The sequence below is a fragment of the Pteropus vampyrus genome, unplaced genomic scaffold, assembly GCF_000151845.1.
Source record: "Pteropus vampyrus isolate Shadow unplaced genomic scaffold, Pvam_2.0 Scaffold48, whole genome shotgun sequence".
NCBI classification, from domain to species: Eukaryota; Metazoa; Chordata; class Mammalia; order Chiroptera; family Pteropodidae; genus Pteropus; species Pteropus vampyrus.
This window is the reverse complement of record NW_011888829.1, coordinates 2554459-2575805: the sequence shown is the minus strand read 5'-3', so window position 1 is coordinate 2575805 and position 21347 is coordinate 2554459. Positions and strand designations below refer to the sequence as shown.

The 21347-nt window shown below is 35.6% G+C and overlaps 1 protein-coding gene and 1 pseudogene across 1 annotated transcript in view; one reads left to right on the top strand and one right to left on the bottom strand.

Annotated features, from left to right (window-relative positions):
• TRIM24 (tripartite motif containing 24) overlaps window positions 1-21347 on the top strand; it is a 120385-nt gene that overhangs the window by 89842 nt on the left and 9196 nt on the right. Inside the window, exons 8-12 of the mRNA XM_011359563.2 lie at window positions 8242-8359; window positions 10570-10838; window positions 15545-15718; window positions 18668-18841; window positions 20678-20813. Coding sequence (XP_011357865.1) covers window positions 8242-8359; window positions 10570-10838; window positions 15545-15718; window positions 18668-18841; window positions 20678-20813 — 871 coding nt within the window. The remainder of the gene's footprint in view (window positions 1-8241; window positions 8360-10569; window positions 10839-15544; window positions 15719-18667; window positions 18842-20677; window positions 20814-21347) is intronic.
• LOC111739261 lies at window positions 3071-3189 on the bottom strand (annotated as a pseudogene).

The following is a 21347-nucleotide window of genomic DNA, read 5'->3' as shown; positions in this document are numbered from 1 at the left end:
TTGGATTCTTCTGTCATCTGTTAAACATTGAATTTATCTTTATATTCTTTAGAAGGAAGGTAAGAAATATTGACCGAAGACAGATCAGGAGAATAAAACAGAAATCATTCTTTTTACTAGCAGTCAATATTTTATAATACTAGTGATTAGGAGACTATTAAGGTATAAGTAGTAAAAAGGAATTCTACAATCCTTTCACTCCATTTTCCCCGTCCCCCCATCTAATTAATCTTTAAAGACCTTTTTGATGTTTACTGAATGTCATTGCCAATTCCTTACTTCAAATCCTCTGGGCTAAGAAAATATCATACTCTCTTTCCTTGGTACCCTTTCCTGGAGTGACTTCTTTCTCCTAAATAACTAATTCTTATCTTTTTAGAGACTACCCGGTCCACTGTAGGTTCATCTTCCTTTCTTCTTGGCAACCTTCAGTGACCAAGACTGGGTTAGATTCCCTCTCTCTGTTTACAAACCCGTTGTGCATATGTCCATAATAATACTTATTTTTATCTGATGTTTTTACAGTTGCATATTTTTCTGTTAATCTCATTAGATTATAGTAGGAATTTTGTGCTTGATGTATAGGAGCTTAATGAAAGATTGATGGTGAAAAAATAAGTTCCAGATAACATCTCCTGTCAAAAAGCTATAAGTATAGACAAAACTAATTTTTACAGGATTGGAAACTAAAAACACTAACTTTCTTTTTTTCTTTAAGTTTATCTTAACTTTCGTAGAAAAGAGATAGTATACAGCATTGCCATCTCAAAAGCTGTTCTGACATCTTTCATAATTAAAAATATTTTTTGTCTTGCTTTTTGAACAGCTAAGTTTTCAGTGTGAAATCTGAGTTTATTTACATTTAGATACATCTGAAATGATTAACAAATATATTTACTGACCATTATTTATCATCTTTAGTCAGACTTTATGATTTCTCAGAATTATCCAAAACATGTGTCAGGAATTTTGACAAGCATAATGGTTTGCATTTTAGATGGTTAATAATAATTCAACAAGAGAGCTCTTTACATTGAATGGCAGTAAAGTACAGAAGAAAAAATATTAAGGAGCAGAGTTTGACCAAGTTTGATATTACTTCTAGAACTTGCCACAACTTAATTAGCAGATAGATACTAGCTATCTGAATTGTAAATAAATTCTGTGTCTTCTAGCCTTTTACCAGCGAAAGAAGGGATTTATAGCATAGTACCTCAAGTGAAAAAAAAAATTATGTCTTAAGTGAATTACCTCAAGGTTCCCTTTAATAAAACTGAATTCTATTTAAGAAAGTACTCACATTTCTGATTAATCATCTTTTCTTGGCAAGAAAGCTTATATTTAATCGCAACACTAAACAAGATATTGAAAGTATTGTCGATGTATGTGCTGAAAGGAAGAAAAAAGTTTTTAAATAAAAATGATCAAGCATCTTCCCTTCCTGACATGGAGGCATCAGCATGGGGTAGTGAAGAGGGTTGGGGATCACACAGAGACACAAGGCCCGTAGCCAGAGATAAAAAGTAGGGAACACAGAGATGATAAGCAGAGACAGTCAGTGTCATTTGGATTTTGCTTACATTAAGGAAATAGGTAAATGGATGAGGCAATGAAGTAAATTTGTCAAGGGTAATGGCAGTCAAGATTTTTGCTACTAGAGAGTATGTCTAGAAAGATAGAAAGAAGACTAGTAAGAGCCCTAAGGTGTGTTGGATTGGAATTGGAAGTGTACGTATGAATTCAAGTTTTACGCATGTACACAGATCTAGAAATAGTTATAGTCATGTATGTATATACCTGTATGTGTGTATGTGTTTGTGTGTTATACCCTAATAGCAGTGAGCCCACTGTCCTTCCAGATCTTGTTTTCTAAATTCCAAGCAAAGTAAGGGAAATGATGGAGACATGTCAAAAAGACCAAGATCCAGCCTAAAAGGCCTCCCCCTTGGCAAATCAACCAGTTTGAGGCTCAAACTAAATATAATAATGGATCACAACACATTGAATTAAGTAGGAATACATGAGTCCATGATGATATAAGTAAGTAAATGCTAAAGAAAATTTTGTCAGAATGTAAATTAATAAATGTTGAAAGAATAATGGACCTAAAGAAGCTCATTTGGTCACTATCATAGAGGTAATTCTTCTAGAAAGAGTTATCAGTGAATAATAATGTGGTGGGTAGAGTATTGATGAGGAACAGGATTTGAGTATAATCCTAAGTACTAATCAGTTTCTGTAAAACAATCAGTTACAGAGTGAGGAAAGTGATGAATTTAAGGTGGGGAAACTGAGCAGCAAAATTGCCAGGTAATGAAGATTAATATCAGCAGTGGTGGGACAAGTTGACATCCTGAGCCTCCTGATATGATGCACTAAGTGCACATTATCATTTGTGTGGTATTCCTGACAATGTTCTTTATTAAGTCTGATCAGAAAGAATTACACTCAGACCCAGGTTGAAGGTCATCCCACAGAATGTAAGGCCTGAAATCTTTAGACCCATCAGGTACGTGAATGGTAGGGAAAGATTAAGGAAATGAAGAGACATGGCAGGTAAATGCAACCTGTATTCCTTGATAGCATCCCGGAAAGACACTGTTGGGATATTTGGCGTTTGAATGAGGTCTTTTGATTGGATGGTAATGTTGTACAAACTTGCTTTCTGAGTTTAGAATTTGCTGCTTATGTCAGAGGATCTTTGTTTTAGGTTATACTCACTGGAGTGTTTAGGGAAGACAGAACCTCATGTCTGCAGCTTGCTGTCAGAAGATTCAGAAAAAGACTAGTCATAATAGTGTTTATGCGTAGGAGCAGTTGGGCAGTGTTGTAACAAATTTGCTAATATATTAACAGTTGGGAAATCTGGGTGAAGGGTTCTTTTCACTTTTCTACAATTTTAAAATTATTTAAAAATATTTAAATTTTTTTTTAGGTGAGGTTGACCTCACAGATTGCAAGGACCTTGTTAGCTTACAGTCCCTTATTTTTTACGCCTACAGCACCTGGCCTTCATAGGTGACCTCACAGATTGCAAGGACCTTGTTAGCTTACAGTCCCTTATTTTTTACGCCTACAGCACCTGGCCTTCATAGGTGGTCTTCTATCCAAGTACTAACCAGGCCTGACCCTGCTTAGCTTCCAAGATCAGATGGGATCGGGCTTGTTCGGGGTGGCATGGCTGTAGACAAGTTATTTCAAAATAAATGATTAAATTTTGGAAAATGATAAAGCATGAGGATATTTACAAAGGAAAGTTCTTGGAATCTTTTGGTTAGCACATTATGAGAATGTTTCATGGAATTACTAGAGGATGCAAAAAAATGAAAAGAAGAAAAAGTTGGGGGAAAGAACATCGTATTGAGTGCTGTTTGGTAAACACTGCCAGGTATTCTACATAGTGTCAAAATAAGTTAATGGTTTCTACTCAGAATTTATAACTATTTATTTATTGAATACTAGCTATTTATCAGGCGGCATTCTAAATACTCAGGGAACAGAAAACAAAAATCTCTGCCCCTGGAGTTGCATTGCAGTGGAGATAGGCAATACTAAAATAAATAAAATATATAGACTGTTGTGTAGTATTAAATGCTCTAGAGAAAAGTAAAAGTAAAAGAGAGGAGTCTGGGAGCGTTGGGATAGGGGTTGTAATTTTAGGTAAGTCTGACTAAAGAGGGTGCTATTTGAACAGACGCGTGAAGGAAGTGAGGAAGCAGGCCACACAGATGTTTGGAGAGTATTCTGACAGCACAGCAAGTTCAAAGACTGAGGTGGGAGTTTTTGTGATGTGGACATAAGGAAGCCTGAGGTGCTGGAACAGAGGAAGGAGCAGAGAGTAGTATGAGTAAGGTCAGAGAAGTAACAGAAAGCCAGACAGCACAAGCCTTGTAGTTCATTACGAGGACTTTGGTTTTTAATGGGTGAGATGGGAAACCATTAGAGGGGCTTGAGGCAAGGAATGAAAGAAGATGATTTATAATAACACAGTCACTCTGGCTGCTGAGGATAGGTAGCTGAGGGCCAAGGAGAAGAAATAGGGAGACCACTTAGAACCTTACTGAAATAAGGTGGCTTTTCCAGGGTGGTAGCAATAGAGTTGATGGGAGAATTGGTAGGATTATTTATACCTTTTAAGAAGACAACAGGATTTGCTGACAGGTTGAATGTAGGGTGTAGGGGAAAGAAAGGAACCTAGGACTAACTAGACAATAGGAAAAATAGTGTTGCCAGTAATTGAGACGGGGACGATTATAGGATGAGTAGACTTGAGAAAGATCAGGAGCAGCTCCCCTTTTAGACTTTTAACTTCGAGATGCCTATCAGACAGCAGGATGGAGATGCTGAGTAAGCAGTTGGAAATGCAAGTTCAAAAGTGAGGACTAGGCTTGAGATGTAAATTGAGAAGTCATTTAAACTGTGAGACTAGATGAGGTTGCCAAAAATATGCTGCTGTAAGAGAAAAGAGAACAGTTGAAAGACTGAGCTCTGGGGCATTTCAGCGTATACAGTAATGGAGAGGGAAAAGAACCAACAGTGGAGACTGAGATGGTACTTTGGAACCCATACCTATTCTCAGCAAACCCCCAAAGTAGCAGTGGGTGAAATAAGGGGAGAAACCATGAGACAGTGTGCTAGAAGCCAAGGGAATAAAATGTTTCTATGAGGGCAGAGTCCTGTGTGTGAAAAGCTGCTGAATGCCTGAGTGAAGTGGTTTCAGAAAAGAATTAGGGGAGAGGAATGGAGGACAATAAGTAGAAATGGGTCTTTTCGAAGAATTTTGCTGTAAAAGAGCAAGAGGAGGGGGCAGTTGATGGCAGTAGCAAAGGAGACAGGAGTTGCATTTTTAGTTGGGAAAAGTTAAAACATGTTTATGTGTTGACGTGAGTGATCCAGTAAAATGGAGAGCTGGGTGATACAGGGGAGGGAAGAAAATTGTTGAGTCACGACTGAGTAAACCAGAGGGGTTGATGCTAACTGCACAAGTGGAATGATTGTCATGGCCGTTTATTTAATCCATTGTAATAAGAGAGAACACTATTGATAGATGGTGGAAGGTTGTAGAAGGTTATTGTCTGTTTTCTTGGTGAAATAGTCAGCAAGGGCATTAGCTGTGATTGAGAATGGGGGAGCTGTTGGAGATTTGAAAAGAGAAAAGAAGGTTTGATAATAGTTATTTAGAAAAGTGAGGAAGTGAAGAACTAGAAAAATGTCATCTTAGCCAGTCAACCTTAGGGACCGAACCAAAATAAGTAGTCATGTATTTTGAAGTGAGATCAGTTTCTTTATCAGTCCAATTACATTCAGGCAAAAGTATTTAACTAGGGTTGTTTTGTCTGGGGAAAACACTTTAGCTCCAACATTACTCCTGTCATAATTCTTGATGATTTTAATATCCTAAACTAGATGATCCTTCTTTCCAGCTTACTTCTGCTGGTACCCAGATAGCAATACTCCCACAAACCCTAAAGGTCCTATGCGCTTTTGCTCTTAAAACTGTTCCCTGTCCTTCAACCTCACCTTATCATTACCCTTACCTTCTATCCCTCAGTACCTCCTTGTCCAGCTTAAATCCCAGGGTCGAACATGATAATTTCCTTGCATATGCCCGTAACATGTCTTTCTCTCACATACCCCATTACACATAATCCCTTGCCTCTCCTCAAGGACTGAGGGAGGAGTATTCCCTGAGGACTGCGTGTGGAGAGTGGTGGCTGTTGTGATGACATGAAACTCAAAAGAATAGGAGCAAGGAGAAGCATTCCCTTAGCAGGCCTAGTTCTGGGCTGTACTTGCATTTTCTGAGCAGAGATTAATTTATCTTTACTGTAACTCATTAGCCACCCAATCTAAATTCTGAATCCTTCTTTAAAAGTAAACAAAAGCAAAACGTGTTATTTTTTTAGTTTTACAAATATTTAGTTGGTGTTTCTGTGAAGTTTTATTAATTGGAAAAAAACTGACTTTAACCTTAATCACTTCAAGATACTTTTCAGTTTTGCATTCAACAGTATAACCAATTGAGTTATACCTCAAAACTTTTAACGTTTTGGAAAGAAAACTTATATGTCTACTTTTTTAAAAAATCAGTTTCAAGTATACAGTACATCGGTTAGACATTTACATAGTTTATGAAATGATCTCCCTGATTACTCTGCCTTCCCTCTGGCTCTACACATAGCCATTACCTTACTGCTGTGTGCATTCCCTATACCGTGCTCCGCATGTCCGTGACCCTCTATGACTAATTTGTATTTCTTTAACCCTTCACCACTTTCTCCCAGTCCCCATCCCCCTCTGGCAATCACACAGTTGTCCTCTATATTTGTGGGTCTGTTTTCAATTAGTTTGTTCTGTTTGTTCCTTAGATTCTGCATACAAGTGACATCATATGGTATTTATCTTTCTCTGTCTGACTTAATTTCACTCAGTATAATGACCTCTAGGCCATCCATGTCTTTGCAAATGATAGGATTTTATTTTTTTAATGGCAGAGTGATATTGTATATAAGAACCATAACTTCTTTATCCAGTCATCTGTTGATGGGCATTTAGGTTGCTTCCATATCTTGGCTATTATAAATTGTACTGCCATGAACATAGGGGTGCACAGTTCTTTATGAATTATTGTTTTGGTTTTCTTTGGATAAATACCCAGAAGTGCAACCGCTGGGTCAAAAGGCAGATCCATTTTTAATTTTTTGACTTTTCCATAGCGGCTGTACCAATTTGCAATCCCACCAACAGTGTATGAGGGTTCCCTTTTCTCAGCATCCTTGCCAAGACTTGTTCTTTGATTTATTGATGTTAGCCATTCTGACAGGTATGAGGTGATATCTCATTGTGGTTTTAATTTGCATTTCTCTAATGATTAGTGACCTTTTCATATGTCTATTGCCTATCCATATTTCCTCTTTGGAGAAATATTCAGGTCCACTGCCCATTTTTTAATTGGATTTTTTTGTTGTTTTTGTTGAGTTGTATGAGTTCTTCATATATTTTGGATATTAACCCCTTATCCAATGTATCATAAGTGAATATATTCTCCCATTCAGTAGGTTGTCTTTTTGTTTTGTTGATGGTTTCCTTCGCTGTGCAAAAACTTTTTAGTTTGATGTAGTCTCATTTGTTTATTTTTCTTCTGTTTCCCTTACTTGAGGAGATATATCCAGAAAGAAATTACTAATAGCAATATCAGAGAGATTACTGCCTATGTTTCTTTGTAAAAGTTTTATGGTTTCGTGCCTTACTTTTAAGTCTAATCCATTTTGAGTCTAGTATATGGTGTAAGAAGGTGGTCTAGTTTTATTTTTTTGCATATATTTTTGCAATTTTCCCAGCACCATTTATTGAAGAGACTGTCTTTATTACTCCATTGTATATTCTTGCCTCCTTTGTGATATATTAAATGAACGTATAGATGTGGATTATTTCTGTGCTCTCTATTCTGTTCCATTGATCCATGTGTCTGTTTTTATGCCAGTATCATGCTGTTTTGATTACTGTAGCCTTGTATAGTTTGATATCAGGTAATGTGATACCTCTAACCTTTTTCTTTCTCAAGATTGCTGTGGCTATTTGGGATCTTTTATGGTTCCATAGAAATTTTAAGATTATTTATTGTACCTCTCTGAAAAATGCCATTAGTATTTTGATGGGGATTGCGTTGAATCTATAGATTGCTTTGGGTTGTATGGACATTTTAATGATGTTGATTCTTCCTACCCATGAGTACAGTATATGCTTCCATTTATTTCTGTCTTCTTCAGTGATTATAATTTTCTGAGAAACAGGTCTTTTACCTCCTTGGTTAATTTGATTCCTAGGTATTTTATTGTTTTTGATGCAATTATAAATAGGATTGTTCTCTTAATCTCTTTCTGAAAGTTTGTCATTGGTGTATAAAAACATAACTGGCTTCTGAATATTAATTTTGTATCCTGCTACTTTACTGAATTCATTGATCAGTTCTAACAGTTTTTTGGAAGTATCTTTAAGGTTTTCTATATATAGTATCATGTCATCTGCAAATAATGAGAGTTTAACTTCTTCCTTTCCAATTTGGATACCTTTATTTCTCTTGTCTGATCGCTGTTACATGTCTACTTGTTATAATTTATATATGATTGTTTGTGTTGGCATACATACCAGAGACCATTTTTTGTGTATTTCCTGGGAACTTAATAAATTATATGCCTGATAAAAATATTGATGTTTAGTTGTCTCTCTGCTTTCTTCTAGATTACATACCGGTTACGGCACCTCCTTCGAGCAAGGTGCGATGCTTCCCCAGTGACCAATAATACCATCCAGTTTCACTGTGATCCTAGTTTCTGGGCTCAAAATATTATCAATTTAGGTAGGCCATTATGTACATTTTCACAAAATGCCATTTGTTTCTGGAACTCCTAATGATTATGATATGTTATTGAAAATGTATTTCCTTCTACCCCCAAAGTGTTTTCATTATCGTGTTTTGAAAACATGGAATTTTCACTAGTATTTTATTAATGTGTGTATATATGTGACATATGAATAAATATAAACATGTAAACATGTGGATGATATGGAACATCCTCTTTATCACATTCTTCATCAACTACCAGTATTCCCTTTGATCACAGTTTTGGGCTCATTGACATTGCTTCAAAATTATCAAAGATGATTGCTCTGTCATTCCCTAGGCTAGATTCTGGATAGGACAGGAAGAAATGGCTGGAAAGAGCCAGTTCTCAGAACAGCAGTCCCCAACCTTTTTGGCACCAGGGACCGGTGCTCCTGTGAGATTCTAATGCCTGATGATCTGAGGTGGGGCGGAGGCGGTGATGCTAGCGCTGGGGAGCAGCTACAAATACAGATGAAGCTTTGCTCGCTCACCTGCTGTTCACCACCTGCTGTGTGGCCTGGTTCCTAATAGGCCACAGACCAATATGGTCTACGGCCTGGGGGATGGGGAATCCTGGCTCAGAACACACCAGGAATAGAAGAAATAGGATTACACAAATCCCATCCATACAAGAGAAGAACAAAAAGAATGATGATAGAGTAATCCCTTGAAGAAAATGTGATAAAGTGACCTGTGCAGTTCAGTTTAGAAATTAATGCAACCATCTGTTTATTGATCCATAACAGGCAACTGGAATCACACTCTCACCTATATTACAAAAAGCATCATAATACAAAGGATATAAGTAACTATCGCTTAGCCTACCCCACCCTACCCCCACACGTACAACTATGGAGAAAACCTATCACAAGTTATATATCCACCCAAGTAATCATATATGTAGAGATATATGTACTTATAAGTATGTCACTTACAAAATAGACCACACAATGTAGGCATAGGTAAAACTAAGACAATGTGTGTAACTACACACATAAATGGTATAATTTTAGATGACGCTACATCAGCAAAAATGAAAAAGCATCTCCTGTTTGTGAAGAGTTTGTGAAACTCGGAGACAATAAAGTTAAACTATCCTTTACTGTAGGACTTTTCAGAGCTGTCATTTATAGCTTGGTAAATTGTCATTTACAATGAGATTTACCTTTTAAATTTTCCAAGAAGGAGACAAGTTTCCCAAACTCTGAGAAATATCTTTTCTGGAGCAAGGGAAAAATATTGATCTAGATGAATATTCGGTTAACGTTACTGTGTGATTTGGGTAAGTTGTTCAATCTCTCTGAACCTTAGATCCCTTAACTATAAAAAGGTCTTTAACAGGAATGTACATAGACCTGCTGTTACAATGCCTAACACAGTATTTAATGAATGATAACTATATTTTTTTAGTATGAATATACTTAGTAAATCAAAAACATTTAATTCTCTACTGTTGAAGAAAGCAAGCTTTGCCTTCTGCTTAGATCAACCCTATTAGTGGCACCTTTAAACCCTGTAAGTTGTAAGCCAGTCAAAGTATTCTGTCAGAGAACTGATATCGTATGCACTGTGAAGGTGTAAGGAATTTGAGAAATTCCATATTATTAATACGAAAGAATCAGAAATACTTTGTGAGATTGTTTTTAGTACCAATGTCTGATTGGCTTACTTTATTTTGATATACAACAGCAGTTCTCAAAACATAGTCTGAGGCTCCTTCAGGAAACCACAGAAGTCTCCCTTTTTCAACTACACATCTCCGTGGCTGGAATTTCTTCACATATTTTAACCTAAATGATATATTATGACAGATAATGCAGAAAGAGTTCAGCTATTAAGCCAGATATTTCAAGAGATTTTCAAAAATGTAAAACAATGCCACCGTTCAGTAAAATTTTTTAAAGTTATTTTTCATAAAATGTGTATTATTATGAGTTTATTACTTTTAAATGAAATAACGAGTAAATTTTTTTTAATTCTCCTTTTTAGTTTCAAATACGGTAAATTTTGATAGAACCTCCATTAACAAGAGCTCTTTGGGACCTTCTATATTTAAGAGTGTAAAGGGTTCCTGAGATCAAAAAGTTCCTTGGCAATTCTAAAGTTTAGTAAAAATAGCCTTACAAAATGTGGTTTTTCACTATCAGAAAAACGTTAGAACTTAACCCCTTTTCTTTGATTAGGTTCTTTAGTTATTGAAGATAAAGAAAGTCAACCACAAATGCCTAAGCAGAATCCTGTCGTGGAACAGAACTCACAGCCACAAGGTGGTTTATCTTCAAACCAGTTATCCAAGTTTCCAACACAGATCAGCCTAGCTCAATTACGACTCCAGCATATGCAGCAACAGGTAATGGCTCAGAGGCAACAGGGGCAACGGAGGCCAGCACCTGTGGGTTTACCAAACCCTAGAATGCAGGGGCCCATCCAGCAGCCTTCCATCTCTCATCAGGTAAATTTGGAAGCAGGCCTGTCCTAACTTAGATAATTATAGTACAATTGTATTCAGCAGTTCTTAAAATAACCAAGACATCCGTCATCCATGATTTAAATATCTGAATTTACAAGAATTTATCACATTGAGGATCTCTGATTTAACTCCTAGGTTTCAGGCCTTCTCAAAAAAGAATGAATGGTTTATTTAGCTGATACACCTATTTTCATCTGTTCTTGTCTTCAAATTATAATAGAGGATAAATGATTGCATTCCTAAACAACCCATGCCTGTGATTGATGGGAAATGTTGTGTACCTGTGCCTCGTAATTCCTTTGTTAGTGCTTCGTAATGACTAATACTTTAGGTATCTCTTCTCTGTGGGGATGCAATGTTTAGAAAACCACATTGTATCTTAGAAACTAGGGCAAAATGAAATAGAAAAGGGTATAGGGTTGTGGTTCATTAGAAATCTACCTTTTTCAAACTTTATTTCTAAGCAAATATTCCATGAACCATTCTTATTTTCACTAGATATAAAGTACTATTTACTTTTAATCCAATTTTTGAAGGTAAAAGGTTTATATACTTTGTTAAATAGTTGAACCGTCCTACTCAGGTTAATGTGGGCATACTTAGATTTAACAAAGGTTTAGTAAGGAGTATAAAGTCTAATTTTTACAATTTTTCTGTTATTTTCAGTTACATTTATTTATTTATAATCTTCACATTTTTGAGAAGGATTTAAAGTGACTTACGGTAAATGACACAAATGAAATGGAATGCGGTTTAATAAGAGCTTAATAAAGTCAGTAGAACTAGGCTAAGAAATCTCATTACACATAAGAACAAAACTTAGCCAGAACTTTTTGTCAACCTACGCAATAAAAAAAAAAAATAGTATCTGTATTATTTGATAAAAAGGAAACATGCCAGTTAGAGGAGAAACTTTTTACTAGCATTTTACTAGCACTAAAGGGAATATATAATGTAGGTATTTATGAAAAGCAATTAAGTGGCATAATAGCATTTTTGTAGCAGTTGTACAAAACAGAAATGGTCTTCATAGGACTGTTGATTCAACCCTAAATAAAAGTTATGGGCATACGTAGATCCTGATTTTGTTAAGTCGCTCCTTTGAAGGCCTGAGGTGATGTATTTGAGGTTTATGGCTTTCTAGTAGTTTGATTAGGAAGGCATGTCAAATCCAGGGGAATATTAGTATGCCCAATTGATTATTCCTCTCAGACTGTTTTAACCCAGGTGTTTACAAGAAGCAAAAAACAAGCAATTTAAGACGTCTTCGGTGAGTGTTCCATGGGAAAAGACTTGCACACGTTAGATACCAGGAGTGCAAACTGGCAACGTTGAAATTTTATTAAGAAAACAGGAATAATTTTGTCTTAGCTCTGCAGACTGCAGAGTAACGTATTACAGATAGACTGCAAAGGGTACCAAGATTTTTCTGAAGATAAATATGAAGAGGAGAAGAGAGAGAAAATAATTATGTATTGAGTGCTCTAGTGCTAAGCATTTGCATGAATAATATTTATCTTAAATGTCTGGAGGTGAGAAATGATTTTTATGTAATAGTTTATTATCCTGAAAAAGGATAAATCCATGATTCGTTAATTGCCTTTTCACTAAGAAGTGAGGAACTGAGGCATTAATAGATATTATGTGACTTGGTCACATTCTCATGAATTTTACATAAGCAATGACAACAAAAGTGACCTCAGAACCTTTAGTTTGTGTATCTCAGAAATTTGCTTTTGATCTTATTTTTCTTCTCTAGGATTTACTGCTACATAATTTTTATAATGTACAATCTTTATTCAACCTAATTTTCCCATTTAGAAACAAAGTAATTTTTGCATCTTTTGGTCATTACCTTATACATTGTTCTTTTTCTGTTGACTCTAAGTGACTCTTGTACTTCACACTCTCTTCTCTCATTTTTAGCTGCTCTCTGCCAAACACCCACTCACACATTTTTCACTCATCAGTTTGCACTTTTCTATAAATTTTTACACTGCCCTGCTCACTTACGTTCTTAGTTTTCTACCAGTTTATTTGCATATACGTATGGGAAAATGTCTATATAAGTAGGTGTGTATGTGTGCCTCCAGATAGGTGGATATGTTCAAATCATACTCTTTATATGTTCATAGGGTCCAGGTAAATTTAAAGGACTGCTTCTAAAAATCGCTCACATAACTCCCTATTTCTTCTTCTTCTGAAGATTCACCATGTACTCTGCATGATTAAAGAGTTGGGTGATACAGAGGTAGAATACATAATTATATGACTGCATATAATTGGTACATACCTGATAGACATGCATCTCTGTTTAGTTTAGCAATATACAGTATATTGTACTCCAGTAGACAGTCCTAAATTTGTTAGCATTGTCAATGTTTTATACATAAATTACAGCAATGATTCTTTCTCCTGAGCCAGATTTACTCCTGTGGAAGTACTCTCATTTAATATGTATACATTAATTTTTCTAAACAGTGGATGGATGTTAGAAAGACATCTGTTATCCTTCATGGTTATACACAGTTGGTAACTGCTGACCTAGAATAAAATCAAAACCTATAACAACGGAGGTACTTAGAATGAAGATTAGGATGACTGTGTGTCGGTTTCCTTAAGAACTCACTGGTTTTCTATTCTCCCTTTTCCCTTCCGTATCTTGCAAATTAATAGATTAAAATAACACTGATTTGCTATTTTTTAATGCTTATAACTAGTTCCTAATCTTAGTCTTTCAAGTTGCTTCCTCAGTCACAGGGTTCTTGGAAATTAACTTGATCAACTATTATAATTTAGGAAAGGCAAAAAAAAAAAAAAAACAACCACTAAAAACAGTCATCTCACATCACAGGGTTGACATCCATTCATTCCTACGTTACACAGTATGTTACTCTGGCATCAAGTGTCACTTCTTGACTGACTCAATGTGAATCTGGGTAGAGGAATGAGAGTAGGGTAGCAAAATCTTCTACAACTACCTTTATTCTTCTTTAAGGATTATTTTGTGTGCGTTTCCACTTTTTAAGGAATTATCTTTTAGATAAATTTAGAAATTTTCCACTATAATTTTCTATTTTTCTGTTTGTGTTTCTGTGATATAAATCCCATCAAATCACAAAACTTTAATAGAATGAAAAACAATTGTTATGGCTTCAGGCTTTTTGCTTCTGTAAAGTTTTGACATTTCTCTATTTTTCTCTAATATTTTTCTAATCTTCACCCACAGAATTTCCCTTGGTCTTGAAACAGTATCGAAATCTTTTTCCTTGGGTCTATAATTGCTGGCTACTCTTGAATGTTAGTAAGAGTGAACCCAGTGCTAACTAATTTGTAAGAAAGAAGGGAGAGAGAAGCAATGTTACCCAGTAAAGGAAAGAAAATTCCAAAAATGAGAGAAGCAAAAGAAAAGAGGGCAAGGCTATCTACTTTATAGCTATCTGCCTTCATCTGTCAAAGTTTAAGGTGTTGCTACTTCAGCTTTATCAATTCCACATTTATTTGTCCATTTGAGAATGTGGGAGCTAATAGTTCCCTCTGTGAGGAATTCTAATCATGTACCATTAAGATAGCCTGAAAATAAGTATTTGCAATAAGTTGCCAACTATAGAATTGGATAGTCAAGATGAGACTAGCATATAAGATTACCTTTTTTTAGAATACTAGTCTCAATTTCCAGGGCCAGCCTTTATGAACAAAGAAGGAGTGCCGTCCCAGCCCTTGCCCTGTCCTGTAATCAACCAGTGTTGTCCTTAAAGAGTTTCTTTTCAAAATCTGTTTTCCTTTAGAGAAACTCATCCTCTAAGCTATAATTAGTCAGTACCTTAATCAGTCCTCAGCTAAACACCAGGACATGTTTTGGTAATGATATGGCAGACTAGATTTGAATTAAAGCCTTAGTGCTGCCTTTTACTAGCTGTGTAACTTTTTTCAAGTTATCTAAGCTTTCAAACGATTAGTGTCCTAATTTGTAAAATGGGTATTAATGAGATAACATGTAAAATGCTAAACACAGTGTCCAGCATATAGTTTGATCTCAGTAAGATCCAAAACTCATTTACTTTTAAATGTTACTAACCGTTTTCATTATTGATGATTTATTGGTTAAGAGTGTAGACCTTTGAGCCACAGTACTTGTTCAGACCCTTGCTCCATCCCTTACTATCTTTGACAAGTTACTTAAATTCTCTATACTTTAGTTTCCTTTCCTGTAAAATAGAAATAATCCCTGCCTCACAGGATTGTTGTGAAGATTGAGTTAACACATGTAAAGCACTCGTAAAGTAATACTGTCATGTAATAACTGCTCAATAAAATGTTAGCAGTTATTATTTTAGGAGGTTTGAAGAGGGCAATTCTTTGCAAAAGATAATCATCAGCGACGTAGAAGGATACCAAAGACAAGTTTTCCCCACTTCTTACCGTGGCCTAGGTTCATTTCTGGTATAATCTACTTATAGTTGGAAACCCCTCTCCCAAGGTTCTTTCCTAATAAAACTCCTGTTGTTTAAATTGCTCATACACATTCTGGAAGGCTGCCTCCTTCCCCCATAACCTTGTTGTAGTATTAATAAATAATTCATCTGTGACAGAGTTGCTGTCTTTCTGTAAAAGTTATAATAGAGTTCTCTATGATTTGTCTTTCAGGAGATGATTGTCACTGAATTGGTTCAATTTCTTTTTTCTAGCAACCTCCTCCACGTTTGATAAATTTTCAAAATCACAGCCCCAAACCCAATGGACCAGTTGTTCCTCCTCCTCATCAACAACTGAGATATCCACCAACCCAGAATATGCCACGACAAGCAATAAAGCCCAACCCCCTACAGATGGCTTTCTTGGCTCAACAAGCCATAAAACAGGTATATATTTTCACTTCTCCTCAGTTGCTTATTCTGTTTCTCTCTACTTCCAAATCACATTGAATTTATAGATGAAGCAACAGTTATGAAGAGCAAGAGCAAGTTTTTTTTTTTTTTTTTTTTTTTTTTAATGAATATGAACAGACCTATAGAGACAAGGCTAAGAGAAAGGGTCTTGATGCTTTGTGATTGACAAGAGAAATCAAGTCACTTTATGAATGAAGGCCCAGAATAATCAGTGAGTCATAGAAACTAATTTTTACAATACTGATATGTATAGCTGTTAGATGAGTACATTAAATTTCCTAAGACCAGAAGCATTATAACAGAGTTAACATTCTGCAAAATGGAACAATAAATGAATCTTTTAAGTGTTTCAAGGATACTTCCTGGGAATAAATGTAGCATGACACAGTTTTAACATGGAGTACTTATGCATCTGATAAAGTTTAATATTTATGGTTATATAGTAGATACAATTTAATATTTATATTTATGTCCAGGTAAAAATAATTTCTAGGTATTACATTAATTTTTTAAAACTAGTTCTCTTAGTGCTTTGTCTTCTCTAAGCATCGTGTCTACAGTCTTTCCAGCTTAAGACGTATAGATTGGTTTCAGTTTAATTATTTTGCCAAGACCAAAATAGAGTATGATACTATTTCCATAATTCTGTGAGATTGATTTTGATCAAGTGGTTTGAAAATTTTATTTTAAAAGTACACATTCAGCGTGTGTCTGTGTAAAATTTGTACCTATCTCTGTTGTGTCATTAGAGGTGAGATGAAAAGACCCAAGCTAGTTTGGTCTTAAATTCTGTTTATTTTCCTTTAATTTTGTGGCCTTCTGCATGTTTATTTTTTTAAAACTCATTTGCCTCAACTGTAAAATAAATACTCTGTGGAGTTGTGCTGAGACTTAATGCCAATGTGTATAAAAACACCTAGCACCTTCTGCACACTCAAATGTTTACTTTCCCTCTTCCTCATTTATTATTTTTAATGGGTAGACACACACTAAGAATGTTTTTAAAAATGTTTCCTGGTCAGAAATCTAAACGTGAATGAATAAATGAACAAACTAGGAAAAAATATAGTGGTTTTAATTTGGAATTGGTCTTAAGTTGGTAGTTTAATTTAACGAATTATAGTATACTGGTACAGTGGGAATACTTTTTAGCTATTAAGAATATATGGTAATTTATATAGGATCTCCTAAGTATATTAAATGGGAAGAAACATGTTACTGAATTTTTTGTGAGGTATTCTCATTTTTGTGGGTTTTTTAAATCTCATATACCTGGGAGGATATGTATCAGCTGTAACTGACTATTCTAGGGACGGAAGGAGGAAGGGGTACCAGCAAAGTGGGGTGGGCAGGGATGGGAGAGGTGGATGGATATGAGGGGTGAGTTGGTAGTAAAGATGACATTCACATTCACAGGTCTTCACATAGTTTTTTCAGTGGACCATATAAATTAGAATGTTTCAGACACTACCGCACTATATAGTATAGTCCATATATAAATGGTATTGTATTTGGGATAATTTTGAGATAACTCTTGGTTGCTTTCCTTTTCTCCAGTTTTATTATGAAATTTTTCAAACATGACAAGTTGAAAGAGTTGTATAGGGGATAAATTGCTTTATTTGCCTTCTCAGTTATTATGTATATACCCATTCATCCATCCATCAATCAGGCCTTATTTTTTGATGGATTTCGATGAAAATTGTAGACAGCAGCATGGTTCATCTCTGTGCACTTAAGCATTCCTTCTGTTAGCTTAGTTAATGTGTTTATCTCAGCCTCTAACATAAATGAAAAAGTTTCCTCATATGTTGGAGCTTAATTACCTGTTCAAATATGAGAAATGAGTAAAAAAAAAAAAAAACCTGAAAGCTTGAGTCTGAGGCTAATGTTAGATGATTGAGCTTTCACTCTAGTATTGAGGCTACTAGGCATGCTTATTGAGAGAATTCCTGGTATCATCATTAGGTCTTACTTCTTAGGCTGGTCTAAGAAGATCCCAAAGGATCGTCTGCCTAAAATGCAAGGTCTGGCTGCTAGCTGAAGCCAGCCGGGGGAAGAAGATTGGTAGGGAGCCAGCGGCCGAGTGGGTGGGAAGCTTGGCATTCAGTGTGTGTATGTTTTCTGAATATTTATTTTCAGTGCAGTATTCTGTCTTCAGCTAAGCCTGGTGCCTTTCTGTCTAAAGACACAGTTTTACCTGTCCCAGAGAGTAAACTTCCAGCCTTTTTCTGTGGAGGTCGAGGGAGTTCTTGTTTATCTTGCGGTAGCTACAGGTAGGGTAGGAAAGGAACGTGAGATTTAACTCTTTTTAAACAGACTCTCACCTTATCTTCGTTTTTAGCCCTAGCTTTACCTTTCATGCTTCTAATTCCCGACCTCTTAGTGATTCTGCAGTGTATGCTGATTTGCTTCTGTTTTCCTCACTGCTCGCTTAGGTTTCCACTTTATCAGATTCATTAAGTTATTTGCTATCTGTCCGTCTGCTTTCTAGCTTCGAAAATGTGGTTTCTGTCTTGTTTGCTTTATGAGTGAGTGCCTTTTAAAATTCCTTTTAACCATTATTTTAGTTTCAGGTATATCAGGTAGAGACAAAAGAAAATATGTTTTCAGCCCTCTGTCTTTACCTTGGAGTTGCTGTGCATTTGTTCATATTTCTATTCCAGCATATATATGTTTTCCAAGATTGATACTGTGGTTTTCTGGTATATACTGTTTTCTTCTTAGGAAAAGCAATTCTTTTTATTTTTAGATGAGATTAATGAAAATTATGCTTGCCTGTGCCCTCTAACCTTTCCATTCAAATTACAGTTGAATTCGATTAGCAGAATATGTGTTCTGCTTTGTGTCTAGAACAGGGATTAGGTAGACATTTTCTGTCACACACCTGTTGATAGACAACCTTTCTTCTTTCTACTGTAGTGGCAGATCAGCAGTGGGCAGGCTCCCCCATCAACTGCCAACAGCACGTCCTCCACTCCTTCTAGTCCCACCATTACTAGTGCAGCAGGATACGATGGAAAGGCTTTTGGTTCGCCTATGATTGATTTGAGCTCACCAGTGGGAGGTTCTTATAATCTTCCTTCTCTTCCAGATGTAAGTATACACAAAATTTATATGAATATGTTTGGAAAATTTTATGTGAACTCGAATCTGTTAAAAGCATAGTTTTGTTGAATTATAGGTTGTTCGCGTGTTTGTTATTTAAATTAAATATATTGACTCTCTAAATTCTAACTTTATTAGTACGACTTTTTAAAAAGTCTTTAAAAGCTGAAAATAAAACATTTAGAGACAAATCTCCATATGTAATTCGATACTTGTTTTACCTTTTCTTAATCCTATAAGGTTAACCACGCACAAAAAAATTTTAAGAAATATCTTGTAAGATTGTAAAAGAATTTTTAATTTTTCATTATTTATTTTTCAGGTTACTGAGATCAATTAATATTTCCTAATATTGGCATCATTTACCTTACCAGAGTTATTTCATTATGTAAATAGTTGTATATACTTAAGTGGGTAAAGTACATGTATTTTTCACACATAGGTAATACATAGGAAAACTTCCTTTGTCTCATATAATTTGGTTTAACTTTTACATTTACTCCACAGTGTAAGTAACTTCTTACATTAAGATCTGTCAAATCCAGTTATTTCGATACTCACTAAAAATTATTGGCCAAGGTATTGCCAGAAGAATGGTAAACGTAAATGACCCTGTGTACGTCCCGCTCTCCCAACTTTAAGGTGACCCACAGAAAGCAAAATTGACCTTCTGCTCTTCCCTCTGCAGTCTTCAGATACAGGTGGCCCTTTGTCTACCAGCCTTTCTCAATTAAAATTCATCATCTGAACCATAGAACAAAGAAACTGATTTGAGTGGCTATTTTCTCAGTCTTCCCAAGGATGGTTCTTAAGTAGCACCATTCTCCATGCAGAGGCGAGAACTAAATTCATTATATGCTGTTTGCATCCTAGGACTGTAGGACTTCCATTTTCTTAGAAAATCCCGGTTGAGAAAGGCTGCGGCTGTATTAGAGAAGTGAACTGGATTTTAATCACAAAGACATTCTTGAGAAATATATGGTGTCTATAAGCATGAAAAATGCTTGCATCTAAAGTGTCAAACTCTTATTCCATAGAAATTTATCAGTATTTCACCCTGGCAGTCAATTAGGGAACAAGGATTATTTGTATACTATTACATTAAAGCAAGAATCTATGAGGGATCATTTTTTCCTACCAAATGGTAGTAATGTTTTTAGGTGACGTTAGTGTTCTGGAAATGTGTCAGGTATGCACTTGATCCATCTATCTAATGCATACCAGAGCGTCAGTTCTCGACCTGTGGGCCAAGGACACAGGGGTCCCTCCACTCTTTCAGAGACTCAGACACCCCACAGGGCCCTTCCTGTGTAAGACCAGATTTTCTTCCTATTCTTCAACCAAAACCACACGTCAAAGCAGATTGAGTACAGAAGCAGATATAAGAAGATATAAGAATCCAGTTGGCTGTTACTAAACAAGATGCTAAAGAGATTTGCAGAAATGTGAAATTGTGCTACTTTTCTCACCAAGGTTTTTTTTTTTTTTAACTTAGCTACCTTTTGTTATTTTGAAATTATTTTAATGTTTTTTGCTCTATTTTTTAAGGATGTGAATGACACATAGTACTCCTTTCTCTCAGCTCATGACTTCTGAAATAGTGTGTCCTCAGTATATTTACTAAGATGGAACATTAAGAAGGGTGAAAGCTCTTTTCAAGATTGTTTACGGGGAAAATATGCATTATAACTTCTCATGTGATATTTGCATGTTTTATTATTTGATGATAATTTAACTGGTAAAGTTTCCTTATAAATTTAAAGTAGCTTTTAACGTGCAAAGTCAGGATGCCATAAAAGAATTTCTTTTTTTTTTTTTTTTAAGATTGACTGTTCAAGTACTATTATGCTGGATAATATTGTGAGGAAAGATACTGGTATTGATCATGGCCAACCAAGACCACCCTCAAACAGAACTGTCCAGTCACCAAATTCATCAGTGCCATCTCCAGGCCTTGCAGGTAAAGTGGGCTTCTTTTGATTTTGCAAGTGTTTTTCTAGTTTTTATTCATCTTGTAATAAAAAAAAAAAAATTCCCTTTCTTCGTTGGATGATTAAATGGGTCTGAGTTTTTGGCACTATTTAAAATCAATATACGGTACTTTCAGAGTAGGAAGCAGAGGTTAAACCTCTGTACCTTTTCAGTTTCAACATAATTTATAGGCATTGTATACTCCCAGGAGGAAATTAGTATTATACTTTCCCTTTTTGATAAGCCGCCTGTGATATGGCCTCATTTTATATGTAATTTGCCTAGTGTTTAAGGATTTTTTTTAACGTACCTATTCATTTCCTCCAAGAGAGAAAGAAGCATTCTGACTAATACTACTCCTGGAGACCTTGGCAAAATTGGTGCTTTGGCCAAAATAAGGAAAGAGGAGAATTTAAGTCATTCACCAGTCACATAAACATAAGGCAGTTACACAGTTTAAAAGGAGATGCTTATTTAAAACATTGACAAACTTGACATACAAAAAAACTGGAAGGAAATTGCA